This window comes from Daucus carota, chromosome 4 (assembly GCF_001625215.2).
Source record: "Daucus carota subsp. sativus chromosome 4, DH1 v3.0, whole genome shotgun sequence".
Lineage (NCBI taxonomy): Eukaryota > Viridiplantae > Streptophyta > Magnoliopsida > Apiales > Apiaceae > Daucus > Daucus carota.
The window spans coordinates 39,243,740-39,257,996 of record NC_030384.2 but is presented as its reverse complement, the minus strand read 5'-3'; the positions used below and the strand labels follow the sequence as shown (position 1 = coordinate 39,257,996).

The 14,257-nt window shown below is 31.5% G+C and overlaps 1 protein-coding gene and 1 long non-coding RNA gene across 3 annotated transcripts; both read left to right on the top strand.

The window, feature by feature from the left end:
* Positions 1 to 2,210: 2,210 nt before the first annotated feature.
* Positions 2,211 to 4,253, top strand: LOC108217366 (glycine-rich cell wall structural protein 1.0). Its single transcript, XM_017390201.1, has 3 exons — positions 2,211 to 3,054; positions 3,979 to 4,052; positions 4,155 to 4,253. Exons 1-3 carry the CDS (start codon positions 2,211 to 2,213, stop codon positions 4,251 to 4,253), a joined length of 1,017 nt encoding a protein of 338 aa, XP_017245690.1.
* Positions 4,254 to 4,625: 372 nt separating this feature from the next.
* On the top strand, positions 4,626 to 8,871 carry LOC108218096 (uncharacterized). 2 transcript variants are annotated; one of them, XR_010291070.1, is made up of 4 exons: positions 4,626 to 4,837; positions 4,987 to 5,198; positions 6,687 to 8,303; positions 8,583 to 8,871. It is a non-coding gene; the product is annotated as an uncharacterized LOC108218096 (long non-coding RNA). The 2 variants fall into 2 exon arrangements; XR_010291069.1 differs by lacking the exon at positions 8,583 to 8,871 and having other exon boundaries at positions 4,646 to 4,837; positions 6,687 to 8,572.
* Positions 8,872 to 14,257: the final 5,386 nt, after the last annotated feature.

The following is a 14,257-nucleotide window of genomic DNA, read 5'->3' as shown; positions in this document are numbered from 1 at the left end:
TCTTAGATACTGGTTGATATTATTGATGTTATTTTGCAAAAACCGTTTTATTTTTTAGCTTTTACAAGAAACATTTCATACTTTTATCATTTAATTCATATTTTATGTATTATAATTTTAAAATCATATTTTTGTTTGATGTTCGTTCATTTTTAGATATAATTTAATAATTTTTCTTCTCTTAATATATTTAGGAAAAATTATTTGACGCTCATATATTTAAAAAATGTTATATGTTATATTATTTTAGTTTCTTGGATTGATTTTTAGTTATTAAATATTATATATGTGATATATTTTTTTAGAATATATATTTTTGTTGATTTTATTCATCAAAATGATATATATGTTTTAATTTAAAGTTGGACTCACGCGTCATCCCATCTCTATTGTTTGCCCTGGAAAATTATATTTATAACATATACCAACTATTTGTGTTAAAAATCTCTTGTTTTTATAATTTGTCTTTACAAAAATATGTTTAATTTTGTTTTGTTATGATACGATTATATAAATTTATATTTGTTTATATTTTATATATCTTTTAAATATTGTGATTTTAATATTATATTTTAAAGAAGGTTTGTTTGACATTATTTCATTGTAATATAATTAAATTATTGTTGTTTTATTTTATATATTTAGAAAAATTATTTGTTTCTTTTATTTTAATATATAATTATAGGGTGAATGTTCTATATACCACTTTTAACTACTCATATGCTCAAAATACCGAAGTGCATAGTGCCCAAAATCACATATTATATTCGCATTTTATAAATGTCATGTGTATATACTCATGGTATGTAATGTGTGTTGCTCTCAATCTCCCTCTCCTCTTGTCTGCTTCCGTGTATATTTCATGTTACTCATCTCAATACTTTAAATATACTCAACCTCAACATCCCACAAAAGCCATAACATATCATGCTATGTATTCAGTATTCACAGACTTAATTAATCATGTGAACTGTATGCATAAAATCATGCTTGGACTATACGTATAAAGATTATGTGTGTTTAACAGCTCGGTGCGCTTTCACCGGATGCGTGTACCTGCTTGGCACCAATCCATCAATCACATCTTTTACCCTCCATTAAATTGCTCGATACCTCGATCTCTGTGTGTTGTTTTCTCCAAATTTTCAAATCACCTGCATGCAAAAGTCGTGTGTGCTTAGTTTGTGTGTGTTTAGTTTAGGAGTATGGGTAGGTACGCATAGTATTTTGGATAAGTGGGTACTATAAATGTAATAAAAAAAGCATTTTCTCTATAATTATATCCACTTCATATAATGTTTTTATTATTTTTTGAGAGCACTTTATATAATTTTAGATACTAACTATTGTATATTATATTTAAACTGATATTATGATTAGTCATTTGTTTTTATATTTATTATAAATTTTTATTTTTATTTTTTATTTCTTAGTCATTAATTAGCCAGTTTTATAATATATAGGATAGGATGTATAATATAATTACATTCTTTTAATATAATTTTAGGTTCAAATCTTAGTTATTATATTATATATTTATAAGTTAATTGATATTATTTTTATTCATAATACATATATAAAATAAATATTATTTATTTATATTTATCATTAATTATTATTTAGTTTTACGAGATATATTTTTTGATATTTATTTATTTTAGTATTCATATTTTTCATATAATTAGTTTAGTTTCGTATGAGTAGACACGGTGTAAGACCAATATATTTGTAAGAGTTTGGTATTGATAATATATATTTTATTAAAATATATTAAATGTATAATTATTTTGTTTATATAATTAATTACGTAATAATAATTCAGAAATTATATTCATATACATTTAGAGCCTTCCGTCACACAAATCAGTTAATTATCCCACAAATTTACTCTCATCACAAATTACATATCCGAAACAGCAATCACTTAATTATCAAACAAATTCATCTTCATTAAAAATTACATATACAACTTTTTAATATAATTTTTAATAAAGTGATCTATAAATACGGGAAAGATAGAAATATATGACATATCCCGGAGAAAAAAAAGTTATCAACGCAGAGTTGAATTAGTTTTACTTTGGCAAAATTATTAACAGATAGATATGAAAAAGCGAGGCTGTTACAAAAAAATATCAACAGCTAGATTTGATACAAGTATAAATATCAGCCCTCGGGGGCTAGTTTTTTCACTGAGAGAGTGGTTAATCATGAGGAGGGTTCATATTTCAGCTCACTGTTTCTCAATTTTCTTGATTATCTTGTTAGTCAACCAGTGTTTAGCCACTGTGGTTCAAAATGATGCAGCAATGTTGGGATCAAATGATCATGTTTCTAAAGAAACAAAGGCTAAGGTAGGTGGATTTGAAGATTCTAAACTACCAGGCTGGGGGTTTGGAGGCCGTGGATTTCCTTGGGGTGGTCCAGGAGGTTTTCGGGCCCCTGGGGAAGCTTTTCCTTGGTTTGGTGGAGGAGGTTATCATGGCCCTATAGGTGGTGCTGGTGGTGGTTGGTTTCATTGGGGGCGGTTGCCTTGGGGAAATGGGGGAGGTCATGGTGGTGCAGGTGGTGATGGTGGAGGAGCAGGAGGTGATGGCGGTGCAGGAGGATTACCTGGAACACCCGGAACACCGGGAACACCAGGAACAGCGGGTGGTATTTGGTTCCCCTGGGGAGGTTGGGGAGGTAGAGGCGAAACACCAGGTGTTATTTGGTACCCTTGGGGAGGTAGAGGCGGCCAGGGTGGATATCCTGGAGGAACACCCGGAACACCAGGTGGTTGGTGGGGAGGCAGGGGTGGTAATGGCGGAGGCTCTGGAGGGGGTGGTGGAGGTGGAGGAGGTCCAGGTGGTTCACCTGGTTCACCGGGCAGTGCTGGTTGCGGTGGAAATGGTGGAGGCCCTGGTGGCGGTGCTGGTGGTTGCGGTGGCAGGGGTGGTGCTGGTGGAGGATGGGCGTCAGAAAAGACAGCAATACCAAAACCTGGCAATGCAGCATGTGGAAATATGAAGATAGTGCCGGGTTCCAATGGTTATACTGTAACTTACGATTGCGGTAAGTGCAAGTATAAGTACACCGTTGATAACAATGGCATCGCGACCGGTGGCAGTGACAATTGCTCTTAGGTGATTAGTATTTGTGATTGTTTCTAGTAGTAGATTAGATTCAGTAAGGTATTGATGAATTCCAGGTGATTTCTCTCATTCTCCTGTAGTATGACATAAATAAGATGTAGGAGTAGTGTTTCTTTTTGTCATTTCTTTTTTTTTCAATGATAGTTTTGTTTCTCAAGTATTTTGAGGCCTATTCAAAATGGACTGAGAATATTATATGCTTTGATTATCACCGTATGCTCTCTTACATGATTGAGTTGAAGAGTTGAATATGAATAAGTATCGTGAATCAAGAGAACATAACTCATATAAGATGAACATCGTTATTGTTAATTTTAAGTTCATGGGGATCTTATTTGAGATAATACTATTACTTGGAAGAAGTTCTGTTTGGCCATTCCTTAAACAAGTCGTTCAAGAGATAAAAGCCAGTGGTATTTGTTAGACAAGTACATACCTTACTGGTTAAGATTTATTTCTGTCATATTTGTACATGAATTTGTTATAAATATATTCTCCAAGTTGCTTCACAGAATTCTTACGAAGTTTATGATAGTATCTCAGTAACTCTACGAGGAAGCTAACCTCAGACATTTTGTGAAAGTGATTTGTTGCAAAATAGACATATGGTTGCCTTTTCATTGTCAACATTATATCACGGTGTCCTTTCTGGAGGAGAAGAATTTGAATGAATGAGATACAAATTCAAGCTTGCGCGGATTTTTTAACTGTTAAAAAGCATGAAATGCAGTGATTATCTTATCTTCACTACTTCTGGAAACAGAATTAACTCCAGATCAAAGACTTCTTATGGACCATTCAAAGTATTGCAGCCTGCTCTAGGTACTGATAGATGATGTTCTAGATCTTTCTCGACCAAATGATGGTAGCCTGGAATTAGACGCAAATATCTTCGGTGTTCATGATATGTTGGCAGAGGTAATACTGAAAGCTTGATATTAGATTTGCACATATATATATATTAGATTGACAGACTCATTTGAAAATCATCACAATGTTATTGCTTTTCTCCAAGTGCAGGTGATAAATTTAATTATACCAATACCTTCTGCAGAGAAGTTATCATTGGATTTGAATTTGGACAGCAATTTACCTGTTAATGCTACTGGTGAATGGTGATCGGAAATGTCTCCCGCATGTCATTTTACACATCGTAGGGAAATGCTGTCAAGTTCACAAAGTAAGGTCAAGTTTGTGTAGAGGCCTCAGTTGCAACACCAGAGTATTTGGAACTCTGCAGGACTCCTGAATTTTACCCTTTGCAAAGTGATAGCTCCTTCTATTTACTAGTACAGGTTGGATAATTAAACCTCATCATATTATTTTATTTAAAAATTATAGTATGTGTTACTAAATGTTTTTGAATAAAATTTAAGAATAAAATTTTTATTCAGAAAAAATAGAATTTTAAAATAATTTATGGCACTATATTTATAAGAGGCTTCAAATGCATGCCGAGTCCTCTTTTCAAACATATAGAATTCGCTGGGACAGAGGGAGTTCATTTTTCTTTTAATTAGTTAAATCCTTATCTTCTACAATAATCATTTGCAGGATGGGGAACAAACGAGGCATTAATCATCAATTAGATTTTGGCTCACAGGAATGCCTCGCAGCATAAACTTATTCAAGAAACTTATGCTGCAACTTATGGAGAAGATCTGCTCAAAGCTTTGGACAAAGAACTGTCAAGTGATTTTGAGGTAATCTTTATTTTGAATATGGCTCAAGGAAAATAAAGATTGATTACTTATAGAAAGTCTTCCGCAGTTACTTGTAAAATGCTTTTGCAGTGAAGTCTTATCATGTGTGTTAATCTATTCACATTGTTCTTTTTCCAATTTCTATGCAGCTCTTGGTCCCTCTTGTTAGTTAATTCAGGTATGAGGGCGATGAGGTGAATATGACTTTGGCCAAATCAGAGGCTAAGCATCTGCAGGAGAAGATATCTGAGAAGTGCTGCAACGATGAGGAGATAATCAGGATCTTGACTACAAGGAGCAAAGCCCAGCTCAATGCAACCCTCAATCACTACAACAATCAACTGGAAATGCTATTAACAAGGTAAATAGTTGTTTAAATAAAGAGTGCTTCAACATTTATATCGAGTATGAGTCAGACAGTCAGTACAATATATTTTGTTTTGTTGAAACTCTTTTGTTATGGTAAATATTTAGTTATAACTAAGCTGTTCTTCAATCATTTTTCTGGAGCAAAGTGTTGATTGTTACTGCTTTTGAAAGTCCTATGAAATAGCTAATCGTTTAGTTGTTTATGACACAAACAAGCAGCTTCCATAAACAGTCAGAAGCCCATGTATATTTAATCTACCCTTTTGTTTTTATCTCATTGTATTGTTTGCATCTTACAATTTTTATTATTTGATTACTGATGGCATGTAAAACCGTAGGCTCTCAAACACTGCCTACGACCGATGTTCCCCGAAGCCTACGGCCCCCTTTGGGATAGGCCTCTCCCAAATAACCCGGAGGCTTCGTATGAACAGGTGACAAAATAGCTTGTAAGCTTCCTGCTGGCAACCCTCAAGTAGTTGGACACGTGGCAGCTTCCCCAACACCAAGTCATCCCGGAAAATTGGGGTTAGACTCCACCTGCCCAGAATAGCTTGTCCTCATTCATCTATAGAGTAGACTAACCCTCTCAGCACCTGGAAAGTCCCCTCTGCAGAGTTTTTAAGCACCACACACATAAACCACAAAATTAACCATGAAGGCTACAGACCTCGCTTAAAATCCTTACGGCCATCAATTACCTAGACAAATAAATCATAGGTAACATCAACTCATAACCTTGAAAATACTCCTGTGCCCTGTTTCTGATAAATTTGTTGAGATATGAACATAGTTAACTGAAGATATGGCCTTCATTTAGATTGTTTTATTTTGTTAATACAATATATCAGTTACTATGGATTGTAAACTCTGTATTCCTTAGTAACTATGTTAGGCAAACTGGAGTCCCGCAGCATCCTTTGAATCCTCTGTACTTTTTTTAATGTTTATTAAAAGGTATGTAGGAGCCATTTTGTATAAGCAGCTCCACAATCTTCAACTATATTCATACTTACTTTCGGATAACTTCATAATAAACAACACAAATAAACTTCACAACTTGGCTATGATGGAATATTAAGTTTGACACCACCGTCACTCTCTTCCAACAACTTTTTATACGTAATGACTTGACTATGAACGTCCTCCTAGTCCCTGGTCCAAACCAGGTCCAATTATTGCAACCTCATGGGGAAAATTTATATATAATAATTCATACAACTTCCATCACACTGATTTCTTTTCTCTTATGTATCATCTTAAGTGGAGGAGTTTCAGAACTTAGTGATCCTTGAATTGGTGTATTACGATTCCTTATCGATAGTCAATCTTTTGCAATAAATTTTGTGGTATTTTCAAACCCAAAAGGATAAATTATAAATATAATAATAATAGTGATATAAAGGCTGGGTAATTGGTAATCATTGTACGTAGAGATTTGTTTCTTCTGCATATAATTGCATTTGTTAATGTCTCACAGGGCCATCCTAGAATTGATGAATGTAGTTGTCAACTGGAGTAGAACATTATTTAGAATGCGCGCGCAGCTGGAAAGATCAGCTAAGCATGACCTACAAGTCGTTTTCCCTCTCTATTACCTACTTGATTCCAGACTATCCAGTTGATAATGATTCCCTTCCCAATGGAATGAAACTACAAACCATGGAATAACATGTACGAATAAGAGGTAAAAGCTGATCCTTTCTTCTCCGTAATGGATCCTAAGTACGTTACTCTCCCTCAGGCTCTTTGATTTTTGTATACTTTTCCTTTCGGATGTGTCACTCAATTGTTTAAATTCCACAATTTTCTCAAAATAATAATCTTTATAATATCAAAACCCCAACCACATGCCGCTTTTTACTTTTTCAGGATCCGATCATTTTATCATTATTTTATATATTTTTATACATTTTTCTTAGTATTTGTGTCCAATCCAAACATATCAGACTTAGGAGAGTAAACCGATAACCATATCTCAATATCATCAGTACTGAGATCACATCAAACAAATTATTACATTTGAATATCATTGGTGTTAAGATCACACCGAAAAACAATCGGTATCGATAAAACACGATTATGCAAAACAAATAGCACAAATTTCCCGACATCGATAAGTTCTAAGGAATTATCAACTACAGTTTCGTTATGTGATCTATTTTTCTCTCCATTGCGTTTTTCTTTATTTCAGCACCCCTTTTCACCAAGCACTACATGAAACTCAAGACACATACTCCCTCCGTCCCCCTCAATTCTTTACATTAGAGGGGGACACGGAGACCAAGACAATGTATGAAAAATGAGTAAAGTTAGATAAAAAGTGGGTAAAGTGGTGGGACATATCAATATTTAATGATAGATTTGAGATAGTGGAGGAAAGTAGTGGGTGTAATAGTAGTTTTTATTGTTAAATATGTGATAGTAGAGGAAGATAGTGAGTGTAATGATGGGAAAAACTTACTATTTATAGTAACGTAAAGAAATGAGAGGGACATCTCAAAATAGTAACCGTAAAGAAATGAGAGGGACAGAGGGAGTACTATTATATTTACATGAATCATTTAGTCAGCGTGTATTCAAAATCATGGCCGGCTAACTTGGGGCCAAAGCAATTACAGAACCTCACGTTAAAAGCGATCTGAAATTAGTTTCCTATACATAATTCAAAGAGAAAAAGATCGAGAGAGAGGGGCAATTAAGAAGATGGGTTTGTCACATGATGCTGCTCCGACTTTCAAATCTTATGGGGTTCCTCATGTCTCAACGAGTATGCCTTTTTATTACAATTATTTACAATATTCTTTCTTTTTCTCATGATTTTGAGTGGAATTGCGAAAGGTGTTGAATTTAATCTTATTTGTTTGTGTGTATTTGTTTGTTTGTTTAATCCCTGTGTTTTGTTTGGTTTTTGATGTTTTTGGCGATTTTTCGTGTTACATGTGATACGCTTCGTTGTTCGCTTTGCATACGACGAGGCAACTTGATCGATAGCATAGCGGTGGTGGCCGATGGTGGCGGTGACGGCGGTTTCAGGACGGGATCCAGATCCGGTTTCAGAAAGGAAAGCGCGCTAATTGTGCCTTAATTGAGGGCGGTAATTGTGCCTCGTTAATTATACCTCTTTATTGAGGGCATAAATTGTGCCTCAATTATTGAGGGCGTAAATTGTGCCTCTTTATTGAGGGCGTTAATTGGGCCTTATTTGAGGGCGTTAATTGTGTCTTAATTAAGGATATTAATATTTTATTATGATGCCTTAATTAAGAGATTAATTGTCTCAATCATGAGTTATCATAATTGTGGGAATATTTTGATGTAATCTGTTAAATATATCGACTTATATTCTTTTTGTTTTCTCTTGTTTTATTTTCAGGATTCTTGGAAGAAGGCCGGTTTTCTTTTCGGACATTAAAGTTTTATTGTCTAAATTTCCCCGGTCATCTTGCATGTCCGACGGTTAGGTAATAAGTTTTCTTGAATGAAAGAATTATCACGGTGAATTGCCGATTCTTGTTGAGATTTATTCTCATTTTCAAAAAAAAAAGATAAAAAAAAAATTTCCCGACATCGATTGTATATACAAATAGTAAAAGAGGATCTGCCGTTGACTATAATAAAGTGGTAGCAAAACCGCGTGTGCTTGGCAATAGAGCATTTTATTACAATAGGCTCCGATCCCAATCAATTCTATTCTGTTTCTTTTTTGGGATGTCCAATCATTTATATATATTTCCAAATTAACAATTTTTTATAATATAAAACTCTCCTACACCCACTACATTCTCTCACTATCTCTATTATATGATAATTAAAATATTATAACACTCACTACTTTACTCCACTATCTCAAATCTATCATTAAAAAATATGTGGGTCCCATCACTTTATCAACTTTCCATCTAATTTTACTCATTTCTGGTCTCTGTGTCCGATCCCAATGTATATAATTTATTGAGACAGAGAGAATACTACTATATTCATCGACATGTGATTGTGAGTGACCTTCCTTGCCTCCTCACCTTTGCATTAAAGTCTCCCCAAAATCCTCTCTTTTCTTGCTCTCTTTCACATTCGCCAAGTACTCCCAGTTCACCACCTACTTGCCTTTGCTACTTATTAAAACTAGGACTTTTGCCCGGCTACCGCCGGTATATTCTTACTCAGGAGTACAGGAAAAAAGTTGAATGGAAATTTTTCAAACAAAAGGCCCACACAAAAGCCTCTTCTAAAGTGCTACCATAAGTCCCTAAGAATTTCTGTTTGATACTGCATAGGTATATACGAAACACAGTGAGCATTCTTATTTAACCAATTGGGCCCAAGCATAACAATTGCGCTAACGCTAGGAGGGAATTGCAAATTTTTCTTTTCACTTAATTGGCGTTATAACTTTGTGAAACACATATCACATCTTAATATGACCCAACCACATACTTAATAATTTTATTTCAAATTAATTTTTGGATCGAATTGAAATATATATATTTATTCGTATTAAAAACTTAGAACTTAAACAATGATATTTTTTAAGTTATCTTCTCTTCAACTCTTCGTTTTTGGCTCACGTATTTAATTGAGATCATCAAATAATTAACATGATTAATTCTGATGGTTTTTTGCTTAGATTAAAATATTTACGGTCATTTAATTTTTATTGGTATTATACAATCGAATTTTAGTTCACATAACTGAAATAAAAATAATAATAATTAACAACCGCTATTGCCAATTAACCGTTCAGGAAGTTTTATTTTGAATTGTTTAGTTACTAATCAAAAAATACTCCCTCCGTTTCAATTTACATGTTCAGAAAATTTTTTGTTTCAAATTATTTGTCCACTTTAACTTTCAATGCAAAATCATATTTTCAAAGTCGAGGGAGTACTCCTTAAACGAAAGAACCCTCACTTTTCACCATCCCAATACAGAATTCCTGCTCGGTTTCTTACTTCACTTTTCTATATCACTACTTCATCTTTTGATTTTGGTTTGCGTGGCCAAGGCCAACATACTTGATTTCTTCAAGTTTCTAACCTGTGATGACTGCTCTTTAAACTAAAAGCCCACAGAGAAACCTATCCGTGAGTGCTATGATAACAATTTGTTAGTAATATTGAGTAGGTACATACCGACAGTAAGCATTCGTATTTAACCAATTGGGCCCATACATCAAAAATGGCCTCACGTTAAGAGGAAATTGTTATTTCTTCTTTTATTATTTGAAATATTATTAATTTTAATTGATTTTTCGGTGTTAATTAAAATATAATATAATTATTATTTTTGATTATCTTTTTGTGAATTAAGATATTAATTATATATTTTTAGCCTGGAAAAAAAATTTAACAAATTATATTTTTTAACTACGGGGCCAAATCACTTAAAAGTACATGCCCAAAGTCAAAACGTCAAATATAAAATACAGAGGGAGTAGTAAAAAATTTAAATAATCAACCCATAAAAATATATTTGTAACACAAATATATAGTAAAGAAAAATGTATATATTATGATATTTAAAAGTGTCAAAATTTGATCAATCTATTATTAGGTAGAAATATATTAATTTTTATTTGTAAATAATTTCTTACAAATAAATAATAAACACTTTTTTTAAAATTAAATCAAACATATTGTTCATAGTAAAGTGGATTTTTTGCCCGCTTTACATAGGTTTATAAAATTATATAACTTTCTTGAAATATTTACATTATGAGGTAATAATTATGAGGTAATAGTACTAACAAATTTTATTTTTTTTAATAATTAAAATTGATCATTCTTGCATAATTATTATACCAAGGTTCCTCGGCGTGGCCGAGCGACCACGCCTCGATTTTAAGTATATATATTCTAAATATTATCATGATTTTAACATATCAAATTATAATAAAATATAAATTAATTTTTAGTTTTATTAAATTTAAAATTATATTTTTTTAAAGATTTCAATTAATATAAACATATTTTTCTTTCATGATGATTTGAACATATCAAATTTATAATAAAATTTAAATTAATAATTAATTTATTAATTATACTTTTCAAAAAGATTTTAATTAATATAAACATATTTTCAGACAGAATTTATAAAATTATACAACTTTTTGAAATATTTCCATTATGAGGTAATGTTATTAACAAATTGTTTTTTTTGTTACATTAAGAAAAATATGTAAAACTATGACAATTACAGGAATTATGAAATACCGACAAATCCTTTTTTCCGTGACCAAATAACTATTGTAAAATAATTAAATTTTTAATAACTTTTTTAAAAATAATCGTATATACTAAAGTACGACAAAGAAATTGAAGTACAGTTCCTCATTTGCAGAATTAATAAAAAGACATATTGGATGGACTTATGTTTCGCGCTATATCAAAGTAGTTGGGTGATATATGTAGTAAACCGGATTAGCAAGTTAAATTTGAAATGGGAGTGTTTAATAAAAATAAGGTTCATTTCTTCCGTAATTGTATTTATGTTTTTATCTAGGCGATTTTTAATAAGGTATGCTATTAAAATTGGTTTCCAGACATTATTGCTATGATTATGGAATAATCTTTTCTGAAAGTTAATTTGAAAGTGCTTGGGGAGATGTATTAAACAAATTATACAGAGGAGCTTTTGAACATTTGCTGTGATAATAAATGAACGCAGTGGACTTATGTTTGCTCCTATAATAAATTAATGGACAAAATATATGGCAGGCCGTACTTAGAATATGGAATGGGCTTGTTTACTAACTTCCTGTTCATTTGCTGAAAATGAATTTATAATTGAGTAATATTAATTCTATACACTCGAGTAGAACTGCTGCAGATAGTCTAAAGAACTCTGACACATGACTCCCAATTCAACGCTTGAGTACATATCACTCTCACTCGTGTAATGAGTTGGGAGTAGATATGTGTTGCGAGCAAATATTAATTTTTATTTATAATTAATTTCTCACAAATAAACAATAAACACTTTTTGAAAATAAAACCAAATGTGTTCTTTATAGCAAAGTGGATTTATATTGCCAATTAGATTATGATATAATTCTCAACTACCCTTCTTAAAAAATATAGGCTATTTAAATATTTATATAATATTATTAACAAATCATAAATTATTACAAAGTTGATTATTCTTGCATTATTATTGTACAAACGTTTGTTCAAAACCGAGTATGTGTTAATGGGTGAAGGATCTTTGGAGAATCCAGTGCATGAAAAAGAAGATTTGTTAATATAGGTGATGTAGTTGGGCGGTTTGTTCTAGATATGGTAAAGAAAAGTGGAAGAAGAGAAGTGTCCTCAATGCATCTGTGTGGGGTAAAGACCGTGTGACTTATTTAACACACTTGTATATACCTTTTTTTTTTTTTTTGACAAACACTTGTATATACTTAAAAGTTGTCATTGAAGCATTGTTGCACAATAATCAAGAAAAGATAATGATGTTGTCTCCATGCCTATACTTATGTGTAATTGATAATAATAAAAGAGAAGAAGCAGTTTCATGTTTATATATTTAAATATTAGCATAAACTAACGGGAGAGGAGTCTATTATTTCATTTATAAAAATAATAAAATTTTAGGTATACGAAAGAAGTTTGTCAGGACTATTTTTGATGATTCATCCTTTTAACGTCAAAATATATGTGATATTTTGTGTCATATCAGATATCTTTTTTGATAAATACTCTTCCGTCTCAATATACATCTATATTCTTTTTAAAAAAGCACCCATATTAAAAAAAAGTTAGTTAAATATTTTCTCCGCCCCCTCAGTTATATATATTGGGAAACGGAGACTTTGCACGGACTTAATTTTAAGATTTTATTTTACTGAATAAAAATTTGAATGTTATATTTTTATTCAGAAAAGGAAAATATTCAAAATAAGTGATAGAACTGTAAATTATAGGAGCATTGAAGTGCGTCAGTGAAAAAGAAACGAATAGAATTAAATGGGACAGATGACGTATGATTTATCTCATATATCATTAATTAGTGTATTGAAAAGTGAGAATATAGTTGAGTTTGAAAAAAAACTACCCCCTCCGTCCCCCTTTAAATGTCCATTTTGAAGAAAAAAAACACACATACCAACAAATAATTGATTATCTAAATTTTTTTTTGAATACCTCTGACTAATGTCTTGAAAATGGTGGAATACCCCTAATTAATGTATTAAAAATGTGAATTCAATTAAATTTTTAATAAGTTAAGGCTTGAAAATAGAAACTATGATGATATATTTGAAAAATTATCATTAATTTTGTTTTGAAAATGTAAAATGGACATTTAAATAGAGACAAAATTTATTTTGAAAATGGACATGTAAAATAAGACGGATTTAGTGCATTGAGAAATGAGAATAAAGTTGAGTTTAAAAAAATCACAATAAATATAGAGATAAATTTGTGTTGAAAGAAGAGAAGAACATGTAAGAGGGGACAAATTTTTTTCTCTTTTTATGTATATTGAGACTGAGGGGTATAGACTGAGGGGTATCATAAAAAAAAAGTTAAATTATCTCCATACTCGCCAATTTTTACCGTTGATTAATGATTATAAATTAACCATCACAAATTTCTTTTAATTATTTTTAGAGTAAATTTCAATATGATCGGCTTATAATCCCAGTTTATGAGCTTATAATCCGCAGCTTCTAAGTCATAATTTGATGAGTTGAAAATCATAATTTTTTTCAATTATTGATTGTCATTTTTTATATTTGAATTTATAAATATGCAGAGGACCATTAAAAGATATTCATATATTTTATAATTCATATATTGTTAATTTTCCACTTATCAACAATTAAAAATGAACATGATTCAATGAAATAAGTGGACATCACCATTTATGCTCCTAGATTTTCCACTTATCAACAACTTTTTATTCAATGGGAATTTAATAAAAATAATATATATTTTACGGGATTAGTATTTAGTGTCTCACATTTAGGGTTTGTGCTTATGGTATAATAAAAAAAATTTTAAATTATTTGGTGGTAATATATACTCCCTCTATTCTATTTAATTCTATACG